Source organism: Eriocheir sinensis, unplaced genomic scaffold (genome assembly GCF_024679095.1).
Source record: "Eriocheir sinensis breed Jianghai 21 unplaced genomic scaffold, ASM2467909v1 Scaffold424, whole genome shotgun sequence".
Lineage (NCBI taxonomy): Eukaryota > Metazoa > Arthropoda > Malacostraca > Decapoda > Varunidae > Eriocheir > Eriocheir sinensis.
Window position 1 is genome coordinate 193902 of NW_026111748.1, and position 20891 is coordinate 214792.

General features: G+C 43.8%; 3 protein-coding genes across 7 annotated transcripts in view; 1 reads left to right on the plus strand and 2 right to left on the minus strand.

Moving 5' to 3' along the window:
* LOC126992242 (N-alpha-acetyltransferase 80-like) overlaps positions 1 to 20891 on the minus strand; it is a 70888-nt gene that overhangs the window by 34681 nt on the left and 15316 nt on the right. The window lies entirely within an intron of this gene.
* Positions 556 to 20614, minus strand: LOC126992241 (uncharacterized). The gene is made up of 2 exons (XM_050850900.1): positions 18894 to 20614; positions 556 to 704 (listed from the first exon to the last, which is right to left on the minus strand). Exon 1 carries the CDS (start codon positions 20489 to 20491, stop codon positions 19523 to 19525), a length of 969 nt encoding a protein of 322 aa, XP_050706857.1. The 5' UTR covers positions 20492 to 20614; the 3' UTR covers positions 556 to 704; positions 18894 to 19522.
* The window catches only part of LOC126992243 (A-kinase anchor protein 7-like), a 54252-nt gene continuing 39639 nt past the window's right edge, over positions 6279 to 20891 (plus strand). For 2 of the 5 annotated variants that reach the window (XM_050850908.1, XM_050850907.1), the window contains exon 1: positions 16956 to 17164. In XM_050850908.1, the coding sequence (XP_050706865.1) occupies positions 17137 to 17164 (28 nt within the window). In that variant the 5' untranslated portion in view covers positions 16956 to 17136. Of the gene's footprint in view, positions 6431 to 9167; positions 9624 to 16955; positions 17165 to 20891 lie in introns of those variants that run through there. The other 3 variants (XM_050850909.1, XM_050850910.1, XM_050850913.1) reach the window with 3 other exon arrangements.

Sequence of the window (20891 nt, forward strand, 5' to 3'; positions counted from 1 at the left end):
TGGCTCCAAAACGTTGCTTTTCTACTCTAGTTAAAATTAAGTTGAAGGAAGTGACGGTCGAGCTTGTTTTTAAAGGAGTCAATCGTGTTACACTGGACCACTGACGGTGGGAGCTTATTCCATTCTCGCACTACAACGTTGGTGAAGAAAAATTTGGTGCAGTCTGAATTTACTTGTCTACATCTGAGTTTCACGCCATTGTTCCTCGTGCGCAAAGTGTCATCGATCATAAACAATTTTGTTCTGTCTACATTCGTGAAACCATTAAGTATTTTAAAACATTCGGTCAGTTTTCCTCGGAGGCGACGTTTCTCAAGAGAGAACATGTTAAGGGTGGAAAGCCTTTCTTTGTAGGATTTGTTGCGCAAGGAAGGGATCATTTTTGTTGGCCGACGCTGAACACCTTCTAATTTAGCAATATTCTTTGCATGGTGGGGAGACCAAAACTGTACCGCATATTCCAAGTGGGGTCTGACTAAACTATTGTAGAGCGGAAGTATTACATCTTTATTCTTGAATAAAAAGTTTCTTTTAATGAAGCCCAACATTCTGTTCGCTTTATTTGCTGCATCGATGCATTGATGTGAGAATTTGAGGTTTGACGCGATTTTGATCCCCAGGTCCTTAACGCATTGAACGCTTGTGAGTTTAACGCCGCGTATTTCGTAATCGAACTTCTTATTTCTTGTTCCAACTTGCAGGACCTGACACTTGTCTACGTTAAAGGGCATCTCCCATCTATCCGACCAAGCTGAAATTTTGTGCAAATCCTCTTGGAGGCTTTGCCTGTCTTCGTCAGTGAGAACCGAGCTACCAATCTTTGTGTCGTCTGCAAATTTACTAATGCGATTACTGAGTCCAACATCCACGTCGTTGATGTAAATAATTAAGAGCACTGGGCCAAGAACCGAGCCCTGAGGGACGCCACTAGTGACCGGCGCCCACTCTGAGTTAAATCCGTCAATCACTACTCTTTGTTGTCTGTTGCTCAACCAATTCGCGATCCATTGGTTTACTTGACCGTCAATACCTATTTGCTTTAATTTGTAAAGTAATTTATGATGTAGGACTTTATCAAACGCTTTCTGGAAATCAAGATAGACTATGTCCAATGATTTGGTTACGTCATAAACTGAGAAGAAGTCGTTATAAAAGGTCAATAGATTTGATGGGCAGGATCTTTTGTTACAGAAGCCATGTTGTGAATCCCCAATTAAAGAGTGGCTTTCGAGGTAACTCACAATTTTGTCTCTAATTATGCTCTCAAGTAGCTTACCTACAATTGAAGTTAGACTAATGGGTCGGTAGTTACCTGGTATTTTTTTGTCTCCTTTCTTAAAAATCGGTGTCACGTTAGCCTTTTTCCAATCCGAAGGGACAATGCCTTGTCGCAAGGACATATTAAATACGGTTGTGAGGGAGGAGAGTATTTCGCTCTTCGTTTCTTTAAGCAGTATAGGATATACTTTATCGGGTCCATGAGAGAGAGAGAGTACAACAGAAAACACATAATAATAATAATAAATTATTGAGGGCAGAAATAAATGAGAAAAAAGTCCACTGCGGGTGTGTGTGTGTATGTGTGTGGGTGTGTCTCACACACACACACACACACACACACACACACACACACACACACACACAGTAGTCTTTTTCCTCTCAATTATTTCTGCCCTCAATTAGGATGTTTCTTCTGTTGTACTCTCTCTCTCTCTGAATGAAGTGAATATTTATTTTTCGATAAAAAAATAGCATGTATAGTTATTATGGATGTACTCGATCATAGTCTAATAAAAATAACAATACTAATGAGAGAGAGAGAGAGAGAGAGAGACACACACACACACACACACACACAATAATAATAAATTGAGGGCAGAAATAAATGAGAGAAAAAAAAAGTCCCACTAGTGTGTGTGTGTGTGTGTGTGTGTGTGTGTGTCACACACACACACACACACACACAGTGGTCTTTTCTGTCATTTATTTCTGCCTCAATTAGGATGTTTCTTCTGTTGTACTCTCTCTCTCTCTCTCTCTTATTTATTTTTTCGATAAAAAAATAGCATGTATAGTTATTATGGATGTACTCGATCATAGTCTAATAAAAATAACAATACTAATTAGCAAAAAAATCTGATCTGGATTCGCTCTGGGTAAATAGAACGCCTCTGGAAGAGCGACAGATCAAAACAAAGCGTGCGCGCACACGCACACACACACATACAATGGTAGGGCAGGGTCCGTGCATACCGCAACTATTTCAAGCTTTCTTTGACCGGAGGAAAGATAGAAGAAGCCAAGATAGTGACGAGGACGTTCTACCGGTGTGGCGGACTGAACGTTCCCCCCTGTTCCCCCCTCTACTGCGCATGCGCCGACCCGTGTTGGCCCGCCCCATTTAAAGGGGGGACCAGCTGGCCCGCATCTACTGCAGACTGATCGGTCCCCCGACGAGACATCGGTCCCCCCTCCTTATTCTGTCATTTGCATGCCTGTTATTTTCCACTGTGTATAACGATTTTTTTTTACTCATATCTGAACACACTATCTGTAATATACAACAGGATATAACGGTATAGACTCAAAGAGCCCATGCAGGGTCAACCTGGAACTGGGTTTCCAGAGCATTTGAGAAGAGTGCCCCGCGGCTCTATATAATGAGTTATCCGGGGATGTTAAGAACAGTGACAGTCTGGCAATCTTCAAGAAAGCGCTGAAGACTTACTTATTCACTAAGTCCTACGACTTAACAAATATGAGGATTGAAGACAACTTTAGGTGCTAATATTACTGTTATAATGTTAGCGGCCCTGTGGAGCGCTGCTGCGGCGGCAGACCGGGGCCTGAAACCTCATCAACGGTATCAAAACGTACAACTAAAAGCCTTCAGTAAATTGGTTTCCCTTCTTTCTGTATCACTTGTTGGGGTTATTTCCTAGGCGAGACTGCTGCCACATTAATAATTATGGTCACCAATTCTTTACAAAATACCTTTATATGCTCTAGATTAATATTATGAAGACTGTAACAACTCCCTTAGGTTAGTATGTTTTGGGAGGCGCCCACCAGGTTACGTTAGGATAGGCTTCCCAACCCCAAAATCCACATGATGAGGCGGGGACTCTAGGAAGCCAGCACTCTGCAGATGCGCAATCAACGTAATAAAATTCATAATATTAAAGATGAAGAGCTATAGTCCATGTAGTGATATTCTAAAAGCTTTACCCCTATATGATGAGCTAGTGCTGATTTAAATAGATAGAGACTGAACGATGACCAGGGATTCTGAGAGGCTATTTTGTGCTGGTGGACTCTAGTGGGTAGATCAGGAGTTAGAACAAATAGGTCTGAAGGAGCGATTGGAGATTTATTACGAAAGATCTGCCAGTACTTGATTATGATTGATTGATTGATAGTTTATTGTTGCAGGTAAACAACAAGGGAGAAGGGAGGAACTCACTATGCTTCCATTCACTTTACTCTCTTATGCTTTCATTCACTTAAATTTAAGCACATGTAGATAAATTTTATTATCAGGGATACATACAACAAGCATATTTTTCCAAATATAATATAGATACATGCAAGGATATAATGTTTTTTTTTTATTCCTGGTGCTACTTATAATTACCCATGTATCCTTAGTTGTATAATCACACTCTGTACTGTCTGGGGGTTGGGACGGCATGCTCCTCCCTTTCATGGCATGGCTCAAACCGTTTCTGATCTTGTAGCAAGACAAAACACACACACACTCAGGAGGCAGGACTAGTAGTAGTAGTAGACTAGTAGTAGTAGTAGTCGGTCGGGAGTTTTGCCTTTGTAACGGCACTCCCTGATGTGTCTACTGTCTGGGTCTATTATTTTCCTTTTTCTTTCATTCTTTTTTCTCTTATTGTCCAAAACTTGTGTACTGTTGTTTTCGTTTGTTCGGTGTGTTCATTTTCAAATAAAAATTTTCCAATGGTGTCGTCCTCTTCTTCCTCGTAAGGCTGTTGCAGCCTCACGCACTTTGCTCTTTCCTCTGCATAGGCCGGGCACCAGAGCAGGAAGTGTCGCAGGTCTTCGTTTTCAGCTTCACACATGTCACACTTGGTTTCCTCTTGTCGGTGTCTGTTTCTGTCTTTTAGTTGCATGTTGTTTGTCCTGCATCTGAATAGCACTTCTGAGGCTTGGTTGTTGTTGTATACCTCCTCTTGTCCTCCCAACTCCTGTCTCCATTTTCTATATATCTTAAGGCTTGCTTTCTCATTCATTTGCCTCTTCCACTCTCTTGTATCCACCTCTCTCATTCTCTGCTTTATACTCTCCTTTGTCTCATTCCTCACAAGTGGAAGTGTGCTCAAGGAGTCCCAAGCGTGCGAGAAACCTTGGGCATGTTTCACGAAAGCTCCCAAGCCTTGGAACTCTGCCTATCTCGCTCGCCGCCTTGGGAGGCCGTGCGGGGTCTCCCAAGCGCTCCCAAGGAAGGTTCCAAGCGTCAGACTGTAAACATGGCAGCCCGTGAACAACCCCGCCAGCACCGACCAAGGAATTTCCGCCCGAGAAGGGACATCTTTAATCCTCTCGCGCACAGTAAGATACTAGAACATGCGCAAATAAAAATAGAGGAAAAATATATATAAACAATAGACACTCGTTTCAAGTCTCCGTATAGAGTATTGTAGACAATAAATCCTTAGTACCAACTCTTCCTCACTTGCTATCTCGAAATTTTGTGGGCCAACTTTTTTAGCCGAATATATGTTTCGAAGCGGATTTTAGTGAGGATTCTTATGGTATCCTCAAAATCTTCGTACGCCTATTAGTTCCTGAGTTACACCAAGAAAACTGTATTTTTTCTTCTCCCGTCAGAGTAGGCTAACAACTAAAAATCGCTCCACGTTCCTCATTTACGTTCCTTAGAAAGGTTGCCATATGTTACCTCTAAGAAACATATCCCAACAAATGACACTCCAAATTTTACGCACTTTCACCGAAAATTAAATTTTTAATCATTTTTTTTACTTTTATGACGCGTTTCGCGTCATCGTGCGCCAGGACCTTTTACTTTGATTACGCGAAACGCGTCATCGTGCGCGAGAGGGTTAACGAGTACGATGACACCGAGTTCAAGAAGAGGTACAGGGTGGATCGTGCTGGCCTGTTGTTCGTCACTGACTTGGTGCGACACGTGATTGGCAACAGGACTGAGAGGAGCGTGCGGTCACAGCGGAGCTGAAAGTGGCGTTGACTCTGCGATACCTCGCCACCGAGAAAATGCAGCAGTGCAGCGCAGATGACTTTGGAGTTTCCGGGCCACAGTCAGCAGAATCATCACCCAGACCGTGGATGCTCTCGTGACACAAGAGAATATGAGGTGGTTCATGGGCTTCTGTTTAACCGGGGAGCAGCAGAGAATGAAGGCGGAGTTTTTCGAAATTGCTGGTTTTCCCGGTGTGGTGGGTGCTGTTGATGGCACCCACGTAAGAATAGTGGCCCCACATGAGCACGAAGAAGTGTACGTCAACCGCAAGAACTACCACAGCATCAATGTGCAAGTGTTATTTGATGCACAGTACAAGCTGCGGGCCATGGTGGCGAGGTGGCCAGGGTCTACTCACGACTCACTAAATGTTTGTTTACACCGTGGTGCCGTTGAAGATGCAGACGGAAAAAAAATACGTGCACATATTCCTTACAATGAAGATACTATCGCTGTATTTCAACTAAATATCAATTGTTTATATTTATAATTCCATAATTATATATAAGAAGTGTAATTTAAGTGAATTGAAGACATATTAGACGTCAAAGCGACGCGGAAGATTGGCAACGCTGGTTACTCCCAAGACCGCCCGCAATCCTACTTGGAAGTGCTTGTGGCGCGGTGATGAAACACGCCCAAGAAATTCTCCCAACTGTGCGTGACGTCACCACGCTTGGGAGAGCACTATGATGAAACCCACCCTCTTTTCAATTACATTGTATGTCATATTTGCTAGCCTTCTCGCTTTCCTGAACATTTCTTCCTTTTGCATTTGAAAACAGTTCCTCTTGTCATTGACTATTATTCCTAAATATTTAATTCTATCCCCAACACTAATGCCCCCTATATTTTCTGGTTTGTTTTCCATATTAAAAATGATGATATTGCTTTTCTGCTTATTTACTTTTAGTCCATATTCTTTAGCTATAGTCTCCATCTTCTCTATCACCTGTACTGCTTCCCCTACACTATTTGCCAAAAGCATGCCATCATCTGCAAAGAAGAGTGAGGTAAGACTGTCGGCCTTTCACTGCCGCAGGTCTTGGTCTTAGCTACAACCCACCTCGGGGTCTGGATGCAGAGAACGAGTTTTCTGGCCAGATCAGTGATCTAAAACGGATTCTTGTAAATAGAAGAGGAGATTTTGTGAGGATTTTTCCGCCTGTCTGCAGTATTTTGGTGAGCATTTTACCTAAGAGTTACGAAGAGATGAGCAAGGACGACTGTGGTGTGTCACTGTGTGTGTGGGAAGGTTGTGAGTGACAATGGATTGTGCTGTCAAAGGTGTGAGGGGTGGTCCCACCTGACCTGCACTACATGAAGACCGCCTCACTGATCCTAGATCGTGTTCCTGTGCACGGTGTGCCTCGTCACGAGCAGGAAGGAATGGAGAAGGACGAAAGAGGACAAGGAGGTGCAGACGGAGGCCGACGTGGTGGAGAAGGCTGCCCAGACAACCTTCTTTTGACCTGTAACGCTTTGTATCGCTTCTTAGGTCCTCCTCCTCTCGTTCCTCCCTCCTCCTTATTCACACACCTTCCTTTTCAGTATTATGTTATTTTCTAACCTGAAATAAAGCCACTTATATTCACTTATTCAGACATTTGTGCCCTTTTTTCCCAGCACTGTGCGAGGAACACTTTTGCCAACCTTACCATTCTTCTTTCTGTTTCCTTTTTGTCTCCATACAGCCCCAACACCATGCATATTGCCCCGTTTTCCTCCTCCAGCCTCCTAGCCCACTCCTCTCTGCCTATTACCATCACTACTCCTGCCACTAACTCCCCTCTCTGCCTCTCATAGTTGCTGCATTCCACTATTAGGTGTTCTACTGTTTCTATCTGCCTTGTCCTACAGCTATGGTTCAGGTTTCCCCCGTCCCTGTTCCTGCCGTTTACCTCCAGGGTTCCTGTTCTTGCTTTAAACAACAGTTTGCTCCCCCAGTCTCCTACATGCCAGTGTACTCCCTCTGGTTTCTGTTTCCTACTGTACCATTTTAGCGTTGACTTGCCACTCATTCCTTCCTGCCATTTGACTTGTCCATTCCTTTCAATTGCCTTCTTCACGTCCCTGTTCTCCATTTCATTCCACTCTTCCATCAGGTTTTCTCTCCTTTTCCACCTCTCTAATTCTTTCCCCCAGGTGGACTTGTTTCCACTTTCTTGCAGTATTTTCTTTGCCCATCTCTCCTCACTACTCTTTTCAATTTTCTTTAGGAAGCCCAACTTGCCCTTTACAATTCTTTCCTTGAACGTACTCCATCCCATATCTCCTCTGACGGCTTCTACCGCTGTGCTCCTAGGGACTCCTAATCCCCACCTGCCTACCGTGTTCTGAACCTTTTCTAGCTGCGCAATGTCCCCTTCTCTGTAGTGCGTTATCTCTGATCCATAGAGGCAATATGGTACACCTACTCCTTTCCACAGACTTCGCCCTACGTCATATTTGTTTACTATTCTATTGCCTCCATTTATTATCATCCCTGACATCCTCCTTGCCTTCCCTTCATTCACTTTCCTTGCTAACCTCCATTCCTAGGTACATATATTTATCGACTACCTCCAGCACGTTGTTTCCTAGTACCCATTGTTTACTGCCGCCACTACAAAACTCCATAACCTTACATTTTCTTTCACTAAATTTCAGGTCCCACTCCCTCCCATATGCCTGAGCTATGTGCAGGATCTCCTCCATCTCCTCCTTCCTCTCCGCCATCAACAATACATCATCAGCGTAGGCCAGGTACCCTAACCTCTCTCCTCCTATCTCTACTCCTTTCCCGGCTTTCCTAATTCTCACTATCAGCTCCTCGAGGTACATGTTGAAAAGCGTCGGGGACATCACACAGCCTTGCCTGACTCCTACATTATTTCCTAACCACCCAGTAGTGACATCTCCTAATGTGAACTGCACCTCATTTCCCTCCTATAGACTTTATTATATTTACTATCTTTTCATGTACACCTACATGTCCTAGCAGTCTAATGAGCTTTTCTCTGTTCACTGTGTCGTACGCCTTTTCAAGATCTATGAATACTAGGTATAACTCCTTCTTCTTCAACCTGTTCCTTTCAATAATCTCTTTTAAGGTAAATATATTTTCCAACCCTCCTCTGCCTTTCCTAAATCCACTCTGTTCCTCTCCTAGCACCTTTTGTGTCTCTATTCAGGTCTTTAGCTTTTCATTTATTACTATTCCAAATACCTTTGCCATGGTGTTCATGATAGCTATTGGGCTATAATTTCCTATCTCTGCTTTATCCTTTCCCCCTCCTTTATGTATCAGAGTTACCCTGCTCTTTTTCCAGTCCTGTGGTACCTCCCCTTCCTCCAAAACCTCCTTGCAAATATTTAAAAAAAACCTGCGTGCAAGCCGCCCTAGCGAGTGAGCCTGCTGCCCCAAAGATCACAATAGAGTCCAGGGAAGTGGAAGTGCAGGTCGAGGATGCTGGGGGAGGTAGGGATGGGTATGAAAAGTGTGTGAAGCAGGACAGGCCACAGGTGAGGAAGGCGATTAAGAGTATGCCCCCCATTCGTGTCGTTGGGGACAGTATGATGAAGAATGTCAAGAGTCAGTTGGGGTGTAAGACCGAGGGGAGTGGTGTGGAGAGCTTGAATGGCGCCAGGATTGGAGAAGTGAGGAGGAAGGTTGAGGAGAAGGCAGGAGAGCTTAAGGATGGCCTCTTGATCATTCAGGGTGGTGGGAATGATTTAGAGAATGTAGGCACAGAAGACACGGTAAGAGAGGTGGTAGAGGCAGTGAAGGCAGTGGAGGGTAAGAATGTGAGTGTGGCAGTGGTTGGGGTTATGAGGCACCCTAGAGAAGGGGTGAGGTATGAGCAGTGGCGTACCGAGGGGGGGGGCCATGGGGCCATGGCCCCCCCCTTTTGCAAAGAAAAATAATTGAATAAATAAATGTTACAGAAAAATAATAGGAATATGTATATTAGTATTACGATTACAAATGTGTGTGTGTGTGTGTGTGTGTGTGTGTGTGTGTGTGTGTGTGTGTGTGTGTGTGTGTGTGTGTGTGTGTGTGTGTGTGTGTGTGTGTGTGTGTATATTTACCTAGTTGTGACATACAGGAAAAGAGCTACACTCGTGCTGTCCCGTCTAGAGTTTTTTGGAAAAGATGTGGTGTGCAAGAAATAGGGAATTGGAAGATCTGTAATGGATACTGCTTGTTTTGTTTTTATTTTTACAGGGTGTGCCGATATGAAGGCCTGACTCTCCAATGGGTCACCTGTACAGCAAGAGCAAGAGCCAGTTAATGGCAGTTATTGATTCCTTTTTTAGTTTGTGCCGCGCGTCCTCCCGCACCTTCAAGGAAGGCTCATCAAAAGGTGCCAGCAACCCTGCCCAAGTAATCCCGGTAAGCCAAACTTAATCAGCAGACCAGTGTGTAGGGTGTGGAGTGTGTCCAAGCCAGATGTGTGAGGAGTGTGCCTCAATGAACAGACACATGCCACAAAATACACATCCTAGTAGGTGCACACTTCCCTGGTTTTCCAGGGATCTACGCAGACAACATCGAAAGAAACGCGCAGACATACAACACAACAGATAATTGGACCGCCTACAAAAACCACCAAAAGACATTTGCCAAAAACAAAGTAGCGTATCGCAAACACAGCAACTTACCTCGTAGACAACGTAAGAAATAACAAAAACTTTTTCAAATTCTTTAAGGCGCGGAAACATGACACTAACACGATTACATCACTAAAAGACAACACTAACACATTAGTAACCATCCCACAACACAAAGCACAAATACTCAACACACAGTTCCAATCAGTATACACACAAGAACACAACCTGACACCTAACATGCCACACAGCCCCTTTCCCCCCATAGCCCCCCTTGACATTACGACAAACGGAGAACAGAAATTACTGGAAGGACTCGACACAACTAAATCCACTGGCCCCGCCAACATTCCCCTCTTCATCCTTAAATCCTTTGCCCCCATCCTTGCCCCCATCCTTCAGGCCATATTCACCCAATCCCTGCCATCCACCTCATTACCCTCTGACTGGCTTTTGGCAAATATTAATTAAACGGCAGTAACATCAGGACTTGTAATGGAAAAAAAACACGCTTACATTAAATTGGTCTTATTAGAGTTTGCCAGTTCATAATGTCTGCGTGCGTCTCCCAATTAGCATTAGTAGGGCGGAAGGATCGTGGGGATTGCGGAAAAAGAGATACATTATATATACTACGATGACAATCTTGGAGGGTGATTACTAAATGAGTAGAGGAAAAAAAATAATAGATAGGAAGTCAAGTACGATACTGAAAAAAAAAACACCAGTAAAGTCTGCATAAGTATTTTATTTTTTTTCTTGACAAAATATATATAAAAAAGAAACTTCCAAGATAGCACCTGAAAACTTCTATTTTTCCTTCGGTCATTCTTTTCTCATCTATTACACCTTTATTTCTTTCTTTAAACTTCAATCACGTTCTTGCACATCACAATTGAACTAGTCTACTCATACTGATTCATCAACCTTTTTGTAACTGTCTTTTATCTTTCTATTTTCTCTTTCTAACTTGTTTCTTCTTGCATCCTATTTTACCGTATTTTATTTTTAGTATTCACCTGTTTTTCCGTCACTACTCTTCCGTCTTCCATTGAACTTATATTCTAAGTTCTTATCTCCGTTTGACCTTGGATTTATTTACTCTTCCAAATCATTTCTAGCTTTTCCTTCAAATGCTCAGCTACTTCCCAGCCACCAAACAAAGGAAAGAAGGAAGGAAGGAAAGTTGGAAAGTTTCGTTCAGTCGGCGCAACATCTGTGGTCATATGCCGGAGAGACAGGAGGGGAAGGAATTATAGGAGAAGGGAACAGATCCCAGGAGACGGGACACAACCCCCAATTAATACCTGGTACCCATTCACTGCTGGGTGGACAGGGGCTTAGGGTATCAGAAAAGCCGCCCAAATTTTTCCACTCCGCCCGGGAATCAAACCTGGGCTCTCTCGGTTGTGAGCCAAGTGTGCTAACCACTGCACCACGAAGCCCTTGAGGAAGGAAAAAAAAAAGGGAGGGAGGGAGGAAGGGAGGGAGGAAGGAAGGAAAGAAGGAAGGAAGGAAGGAAGGAAGGAAGGAAGGAAGGAAGGAAGGAAGGAAGGAAGGAGGGAGGGAGGGAGGGAGGAAGGAGTGAAGGAAAAATGGAAGGGAGGGAGGAAAAAAAGAAGGAAGGAAAAGTCTAAAATGAGGAAATGAAGGAAAGAGCGGCAAAAGGAAAGTATAAGGAGGCTCTTCCATCCTTCCGGGGAAACCAACAATGGCTGTGTCAATATGCAAATACTCACAAAAGGCCAGGAGGAGGAGGAGGAGGAGGAGGAGAGAAGAGGAGGAGGAGGAGGAGAGAAGAAGACCAGGAGGAAGAGGAGAAGGAGGGGGAGGAGGAGGAGGAGGAGGAGGCTAAAAAGTAGGACAAGAAAACAAAGGGAAGTAGGTAACCGGAAAGCCAGCTGGGTCATAAGGAGACTGCCTACATTAGAGGGCTCGTCTTTGCTGCAGAAGGAAGGACTTTGGGCTGTCGTAATGGTGGACTCGGGCTTGGAGGAATTATAGTTGTGATGTAATCAGTGCCACGTTTTGGGGGATATGATTGTAGTTGAACTTTGAATTTATAAGTAATTGCAATTGAAACTGGAATTGACTGTTTAGACACATTATACTTGAAATCTGATTACGGTATACAAAACATTTTACTCTGATATAATGTGTGTGTGTGTGTGTGTGTGTGTGAATGCATGAGAGAGAGAGAGAGAGAGAGAGAGAGAGAGAGAGAGAGAGAGAGAGAGAGAGAGAGAGAGAGAGAGAGAGAGAGAGAGAGAGAGAGAGAGAGAGAGAGAGAGAGAGAGAGAGAGAGAGAGAGAGAGAGAATTTTTACTACTGTCACTGTGTAGCCTACTGACTATCGTGACAAGGTTAAGGTATCTGGTGGGACAGGTTTGTAAATGTAAAGTTACAAACGTGTGATGTTCACGAACCACGAGTTTACAGCACGTCCCAGTCTAATGCTTAGATATGTGCGTGGTTACTGAGTGGCAGTGATGAGTGACTTAAGTGCCTCAAGGAGTCAGTGGCATACCAGGACTTGCTCAAGTTGCACTGCTCCAGGGTCGGTGTCGCAGGGCCGGTGTACCGAGCCATTACTAAAGTGTTACAGCATTCTAGTAAGGAAAACCAAGTCCATATGAGCCATTCTGTGTAGTGAGTTTAGCCTCGGAGCTTACTGCCTTTACACGATTCAGTAATATCTTCCTATAAGATTAATTTATATATTTACATATTGCTTTATATAAACGTTGCCTTATGTGGAAATTTTCATGTCTGGAAGCATCCCACTCTCGACTCTCTTGGTGATTTCTTGGTTTAGACACGATGCGGCAACTTAAGCCAAGGTTCAGAAGCTCTCCTTGGTCAGGTGTGCTGGGCTTACCGGCAGTGTTATAGTCTATTCCACCTCAAGTGACAACTCAGGCGAGAAGCCCCTCCTTAGAGAGCCTTAGACGATGGAGAAAGAACATAGGCGCTCTGTTGCTGGTGGTTGGTTACAGTTGACCCAATGGGGGTTGGGCAAAACTTGTTGGAGAGCAGGCAGTAAACAGTGCTTCCTTATTTTACTAAAGTTTCTTCATATTCGTTGTGACGAGGTAGAATCGGCTAATGCAGGGTTGGGTCCAAGTACAGGTGTCGTGCCCCGGGAGCTTATTTTTCTATTTCCTCTATTTTCCAACACATTCTTTGCGTGTATCGAAACACACGAGAAATTAATCAAGATCAGGGTATTCCCCGGCTGCCTGGGATTGAACCCGCGACCAGCGTGACGGGAGAGCCACTCCTTACCAAGTCGGCTAAAGAGGTACCCCACTGGCTAAGTGGGTTATGGGAGGCTTACTCATCAGGCATAGTCCGCCGAGTGGCTTAAAACTACCCACATGCTGTCCAGAAGACCACCTATCAACCCGGACTCTAGATTCAAGGATAAAAAATGAGCTCTGGGAGGGCAGCATGAGCCAATGCAAGATGGCGCCACTATAAACACTCGCCTGCGCCAGAACGGGCTGGGCCGACCATCAGGAGCCACCGGAATGAAGCCTTGGACCGACCATCAGGATCCACGGAAGAAGCCACCGCTAATAGGCAACAATGTAAAAAAAAAACAAAAACAAGTCGCCGCACTACACAGGCGACTGCACTCGAGTCCAAATACCTGGATATTTTTTCAAGTACAAGTACAGACACTTTGCTTTGTACTGAAGTCCATGTACATGTCATTGTACTTAAGTACAAGTACTTTGTGATATAGTTCCTGTCACAGGTTCGTAAAGCAAGAAAGTTTGTAGTTTTCGTATATACACATTAATGACATAATATTACACTACAATATCATAACACTGTACATATTTACCCAACAGTATCATCACTAAGTTCACTAGAATCTATATACAGTGTACTTGTTTGTAATTGAATATACTTGGGGGGAAGGGGGCAGCATGAGCCAAGCAAGATGGCGCCACTATAAACACTTGCCCGCATCATAACAGGCTGGGGCTGGCGATCAGGCCCCACCTAGAAAGCATATAGGTGCCATCGACCAATACGTGAAAAAAAAAAAAAAATCAAATGGATTTCTTGAATCGTGGGTATTATTCTATATTGTCACCACTTTCACACCCACGAATGCCTTGGTGCTCTATGAAGGGACCAATGTCCATACAACACATTGCCGTATTGCTTTGCCGTCGGAAATCAATCGTTCTTGTGATATAAAAAAAAGGCATTGGGAGGTGAGCAGTGTTGCCAACGATCCAACGCTTGGTTAGCGATTAGCCCACGCAAGGTCCATCACGCGTGATTATTATTATTTTTTTTTTTAGAACACACACCTTTCCCCAAAGGGTTTTGTAAAGGTTTGGGCCGGGTATAGTATTTGGTAAAAGTGCGTGTTCTAAAAAAAAAAAAAAAAAAAAAAAAAAAAGCATGGTGGACCTGTTCTCACATGTGTGGGCTAATCGCTAACTAAGTGTACCATCGCTAACCTAGCGTACCATCGCTAACTTAGCGTACCATCGCTAACTTAGCGTACCATCGCTAACCGGATCGTTGGCAACACTGCTCAACTCCCAATGGCCGCCGCCGCCACCAAAACAAATTAATGCATGTATGTGCCTTTTCACTACCATTACCACTTTTTCCTTACTTTTAAGTTTTTCCGCCTTCATATTATGGTTAAGGGACATGTATTTCGTCCCTTAAGTATAATATGGATGCGTAATATCATATTTTGGAGGCGCGTAGCGATTCTCAATAATTACCCTTATATCACAATAATGAGTGATTTCCAATGGCAAAGCAATACGGCAATGTGTTGTATGGACACTGAACCCTTCATAGAGCACCAAGACGTTCGTGGGTGTGAAAGTGGTGACAATATAGAATAATACCGAAGATATTAAGTACGGAACGAGATATCGGCGACTTAATAATAATCTTTACCTAATTGTCATGGTCATAATTATGGTTATTATTAAGGTGCACAACAAAGGAGGTTTGTCCTTTAACGTAGATAAGTGCCAGGTCCTTCAAGTTGGAACAAGGAATAAGAAGTTCGATTACGAAATGCGCGGCGTTAAACTCAAAAGCGTTCAATGCGTTAAGGACTTGGGGGTCAAAATCGCGTCAAACCTCAAATTCTCACAGCAATGCATCGATGCAGCAAATAAAGCGAACAGAATGTTGGGCTTCATTAAAAGAAACTTTTTATTCAAGAATAAAGACGTAATACTTCCACTCTACAATAGTTTAGTCAGACCCCACTTGGAATATGCAGTACAGTTTTGGTCTCCCCACCATGCAAAGGACATTGCTAAATTTGGAGTTCAGCGTCGGGCAACAAAAATGATCCCTGACTATGGAGAAGTGATGGTGAACAGCGGTGGTGGTAAGGTGGCTATAGTCTTCCAAATATGTCGAGAGATAGGTGTTGAGACTGTGTGGCAGAGCAGAGGGGAGGAAAGGACCCGCGGGAGCCTACGCGAGACCGGCCTTGACATATTTGGACGACTATAGTGAACGGGTGGAGAGGAGAGGAAAGGGTGGGAGACTGGAGGAGTTAGGAGTCAGCAGTTACAGAAGTTCTCTCCGTGGAGGCCCGGCGGGTGGAAGGGCTGAGTGGAGGAGTGAGAAGCTGGGGCGGGTTCTCGGAGACATCGTGGGTAGGACGAGGAGTAGCCAGTGACAGTAATAAAGAAAGACGACTATTTAGAAGGGACACTGAGTGGAAGAGTAGGGCGGAGGGAGAGGCTGTGGTTAGGGTGGGAAGATTTCATAAGTGGGTAAGAGAAGGAATGGTAAGCGGTGACTAATACAAAAGATTAGAGTGGAAGGGTAAATGACTATGCTGGTGGTAAGTGGATAGCGGTCGTAGTGTGTGTGTGTGTGTGTGTGTGTGTGGAGGTACTAGCAGTGGAGGTAGGTGGATAGTAGTAGTAGTAGTAGTATTTTGCAACAATAAAAAGTGAAGTCCTCGGGTAGACTGCCTTGATTGCACGACACACACACACACACACACACACGTAGTAAAAGTCTCGTTGCCTTCCTTCCCCGCCGAAATTACGAAACATATGTGGAGAGAGAGAGAGCATTGGTATCTGTACTATTAACAGTTTACTTTATAACTCCTGACATCCTTCTGACATAATAATAATAATAATAATAATAATAATAATAATAATAATAGTAGTAGTAGTAGTAGTAGTAGTAACAGCAAAGGGAGTGTGAAGAATAAGGCGAGGAAAACAACCAAAGAGGCGCGATAGCCGTATACGAAGAGGAGTGTTAGGAAGAAGAGGACAAGGAAGAGGAGTAAGAGGAAGAGAGGAAGGCGGAAAAATAGAAGAAAAGAAAAAGACCTCCAGGTGGTCTCCCTTTATTTCCCTCAAAGACGAAAAGAAAGAGAGACAGTTGAGAGAGGAAGGGAGAGAGAGAATGCTAAGAGGAGCCCAAACTACTCTTTGATCTAGTCTTCAGGAGCACGATCGAGCCTCCTTCCCGACCCTCTTCCCCCTCCCCAACACTGTTCTCGACTTTCGGGGCCCCTGGGCACTGCTTATTAAGGGTTATTTCTTGTCTATTTACTGCATAGCTCGCCCTCTCCCTCTTCCTGCACCCCTCCATCCTCTTCTCTGTTCTCTTCCTTTCTCTCGTCCTCTTTGTTCTCCTCCTCCGGGCATCTCTCGCCCCACTTTTCTCCCCCTTCACCTCTTTAACCCAAGGAGATAATTACAATGGTCTCCTTGCTTTAACCCTTCATCTATACACTTCTCCAACCTTTCCCTTCCTTCCTTCCTTCCTTCCTCCACCACTCGCCCATCTCGCCCATTCTCCTTTCCTCCAGTCTCATTACCTAAATAGTCAGTGTCTCGCTCTTCTCACGTCAGCCACCTTGCGCGTGAGTCATGACGGGAAGGCTTTTCTCTGAGCGCGGCCGTGCACGCCATATATCAGCCAGGCGGGCTTTTTGAACATCCGGCGCGAAGGGTTAATGAAAATATTGATCTCGTATTCCGAGAAATCAATATTGATACAGAAGGAGCTCGAAACAATTCGGCCAATAAATTAGAAATAAAGTTTCCAAGCAGCACCCGATGCAGCGTTGCAATGCTGTGGTCACCTCTTTCAGTATGCTGAGGGGCAGACGTAGGAAGCAGTGGCTGTCGAGCCAGTGAGGAGAAAGGGAACACTGAAGACAAAGAGAAAGACTTTACCGAACGAACAACGAGGGCACTGCAACGAACGAACAACGAAGGCAGTGCAAAGTCTGACTTGATCGTCGTCTCTAGGATGATGGCTGGATGATGACAGGAGGCAGCCCGAGGGAAGGTATGTAACTTGACCGACAAATAATTAGTAACATCGGTATCTGCGCATGCGCGGCTAGAACTCGTGAGTATTTCGCACGTAGACGTGCGAAATAATTATCAACCTGCGAAATTATTATGAATAGCCCAGTTCATACTCACACTGTTCTCTTTAGGTTTATAAAGCAACAGTAAGCGTGTAGGGTAATAATAAAGTTTGTGAGATATAAATAAAAGCCTCCTAAAGCAAGATATATAATGGTATGTATCTGCTTGTCGCCTCCGTATATTATGCTGCTGAAAGCCCTCATTACATGTATCCCGTATTTGCAAAGCAGCATACACGACGAGTCAACATATACCTGCTATGCATAATATAAATTGCGTCAACGCGAAATAAAAAAAAAAAGCGAAATAAAGAAAGGGGAGAAAGGGGCAAGGGGGAAAGAAATAGAGAAAGCAGATGATTGTGTAGAGGAGGAAGAATGTCGAGAAATTATCAGCAAATACAACTCTGTTATCATCAGTCAGAGAGCTGCCAGATACTCCTTTGTCATCACAGACAATGTATGTGTGTACGTGTGTGAGAGAGAGAGAGAGAGAGAGAGAGAGAGAGAGAGAGAGATAGGCAAGGAGTGGTGGTGGAGAGAGAGGTGAGCGAGACGCACCGTTGCCAGATTATCGTACTCAGAGCCTCGTATTTACCTATTTCTGAGCCATAGCAATTGCCAAAAGACACCAATAATTAATTATTTTACCGATATATATTTATATAGGCAGTTATTGGGGTCGAGGAGGCAGTTTTTGGGTCGGAAATCGGCAAAAATAGGAGGCTGAATACGGCAATCTGGCAATGTTGCCGAGACGTGATGGTGTCGGCGCCTCGGTGTCTGAGAGAGAGAGAGAGAGAGAGAGAGAGAGAGAGAGAGAGAGAGAGAGAGAGAGAGAGAGAGAGAGAGAGATTTACATAGAAAATCAGACCCCACAGACCCCATGGTCCAGACTTGGTGGTCTGTCCTTAAACCGAAGTGATTTTACATTAATCAGAAGACTCCAAAACGTTGCACTTCTACTCTAGTTGATATTAAGTTGAAGGAAGTGACGGTCGAGCTTATTTTTGAAGGAGTCAATCGTGTTACACTGGACCACTGATGGTGGGAGCTTATTCCATTCTCGCACTACAACGTTGGTGAAGAAAAATTTGGTGCAGTCTGAATTTACTTGTCTACATCTGAGTTTTACGCCATTGTTCCTCGTGCGCAAAGTGTCATCGATCATAAACAATGTTGATCTGTCTACATTCGTGAAACCTTTAAGTATTTTAAAACATTCGATCAATTTTCCTCGGAGGCGACGTTTCTCAAGAGAGAACATGTTAAGGGTAGAAAGCCTTTCTTCGTAGGATTTGTTGCGCAAGGAAGGGATAATTTTCGTTGCCCGACGCTGAACACCTTCTAATTTAGCAATATCCTTTGCATGGTGGGGAGACCAAACTGTACCGCATATTCCAAGTGGGGTCTGACTAAACTGTTGTAGAGCGGGAGTATTACATCTTTATTCTTAAATAAAAAGTTTCTTTTAATGAAGCCCAACATTCTGTTCGCTTTATTTGCTGCATCGATGCATTGCTGTGAGAATTTGAGGTTTGACGCTATTTTGACCCCCAAGTCCTTGACGCATTGAACGCTTTTGAGTTTAACGCCGCGCATTTCGTAATCAAACTTCTTATTCCTCGTTCCAACTTGAAGGACCTGGCACTTGTCTACGTTAAAGGGCATCTCCCATCTATCCGACCAAGCTGAAATTTTGTGCAAATCCTCTTGGAGGCTTTGCCTGTCTTCGTCAGTGAGAACCGAGTTACCAATCTTTGTGTCGTCTGCAAATTTACTAATGCGGTTATTGAGTCCAACATCCACGTCGTTGATGTAAATAATGAAGAGCACTGGGCCAAGAACCGAGCCCTGAGGGACGCCACTAGTGAAATCCGTCAATCACTACTCTTTGTTGTCTGTTGCTCAACCAATTCGCGATCCATTGGTTTACCTGACCGTCAATACCTATTTGCTTTAATTTGTAAAGTAATTTATGATGCGGGACTTTATCAAACGCTTTCTGGAAATCAAGATAGACTACGTCCAGTGATTTGGTTACGTCATAAACAGTGAAGAGGTCGTTATAAAAGGTTAATAGATTTGATAGGCAGGATCTTTTGTTTCGGAAGCCATGTTGTGAGTCCCCAATTAATGAGTGGCTTTCAAGGTAACTCACAATTTTGTCTCTAATTATGCCCTCAAGTAGCTTACCTACAACCGAAGTTAGACTAATGGGCCTGTAATTACCTGGTACTTTTTTGTCTCCTTTCTTAAAAATCGGTGTGACGTTAGCCTTTTTCCAATCTGAAGGGACAATGCCTTGTCGCAAGGACATTATTGAATACGGTTGTGAGGGAGGAGAGTATTTCGCACTTTGTTTCTTTCAGCAGAGTTGGATATACTTTATCAGGTCCAGGACTTTTATTTGTTTTAAGTGATTTGAGGGCTTTAAGGACTTCATCGGGTTTTATTTCAAAGTTAGACAATGCATGCTCGGGATTTACATTAGTACTGGTGTTGGTGGTGGTGGTGGGAGGACTGCTATTATTAAACACCGTGGAAAAGTAATTATTTAATAGGTTTGCAACGTGTTGGCTGTCAGTCACTAGTGCACCGTCGCTGTTTGTTAAAGGTCCAATTCCACTTCTGATCGCCTTTCTGTTGTTTATGTAACTGAAGAAGGATTTCGGATTATTTTTACAGTTGGCTGCAATATTTTCTTCATATCTACGCTTTGCCTGATGCACTAATCTTTTTACTCGTCGCCTTGCATCATTGTAAAGTCTAATGTTTTCGGGCGTGCTTTGGTCTTTCTTTAACCTGTAAGACAATTTTCTCTCCTTGACTGAGTGTTTAATTTCGCTATTAAACCAAGGTGGACTTTTATTAGTGTTAATTCGCTTCTCGCACAAGGGGACAAATGTGTCCTGCTGAGTGAGTAGGTGATTTTTAAAGTTTAGCCAGGCGTCCTCTGCATTGCCGTCATCTGATAGTTGCATATCTATTAGTTTTCGTCGGATTTCTACGAAGTTGGCTCTTTTGAAATTGGGCACCTTAACTTTATTTTCAGTCACCGATGTTTGAGCTCTAATGTCAACGCGCACTAGTTTATGATCGCAGGAACCGAGGTGTTCTCCTACCGTGACATTACTGACTAGGTTATCTTGGGTCGCTATAACAAGGTCAAGTATGTTATTTTGTCGAGTTGGTTCAGAAACCATTTGGCTTAGATAATTTTCCTCTAGAAATTCGATCATTCTATGGGACTCACCTTCTGTACCCGACAGTGTCGCCCAGTCGATATGGGGAGGTTAAAGTCTCCTAGTATCAGTGAGTCGCTGTTATTAAGTGACTGCCTTAAGACGCTGTACATTTCAAGATCGCCATCAAGTGATTGCCCCGGAGGCCTGTAAGTGACAGATATATTTAAATTGACTTTTGCAATGTTTACTCGCACGCACAAATGTTCAACGTTACTGTTTCTTGGTGTTTTGTCAGTAGGTTGCAAGTAGCTTTTGACAAAAGGGCGACACCACCCCCTCTACGGTTTACACGATCATTGTTGAAGAATCTGTAGCCATCTATGTTGTATTCGGAACTTAAATCAATATTAGTGGTGTCGATAAATGTTTCGGTTATAGCAATTACGTCAAAGTT

What these genes read in the sequence shown, in the direction of transcription:
- LOC126992241 (XM_050850900.1), bottom strand. Translation starts at nt 20,491, where the DNA reads ATGATCGAATTTCTAGAGGAAAATTATCTAAGCCAAATGGTTTCTGAA.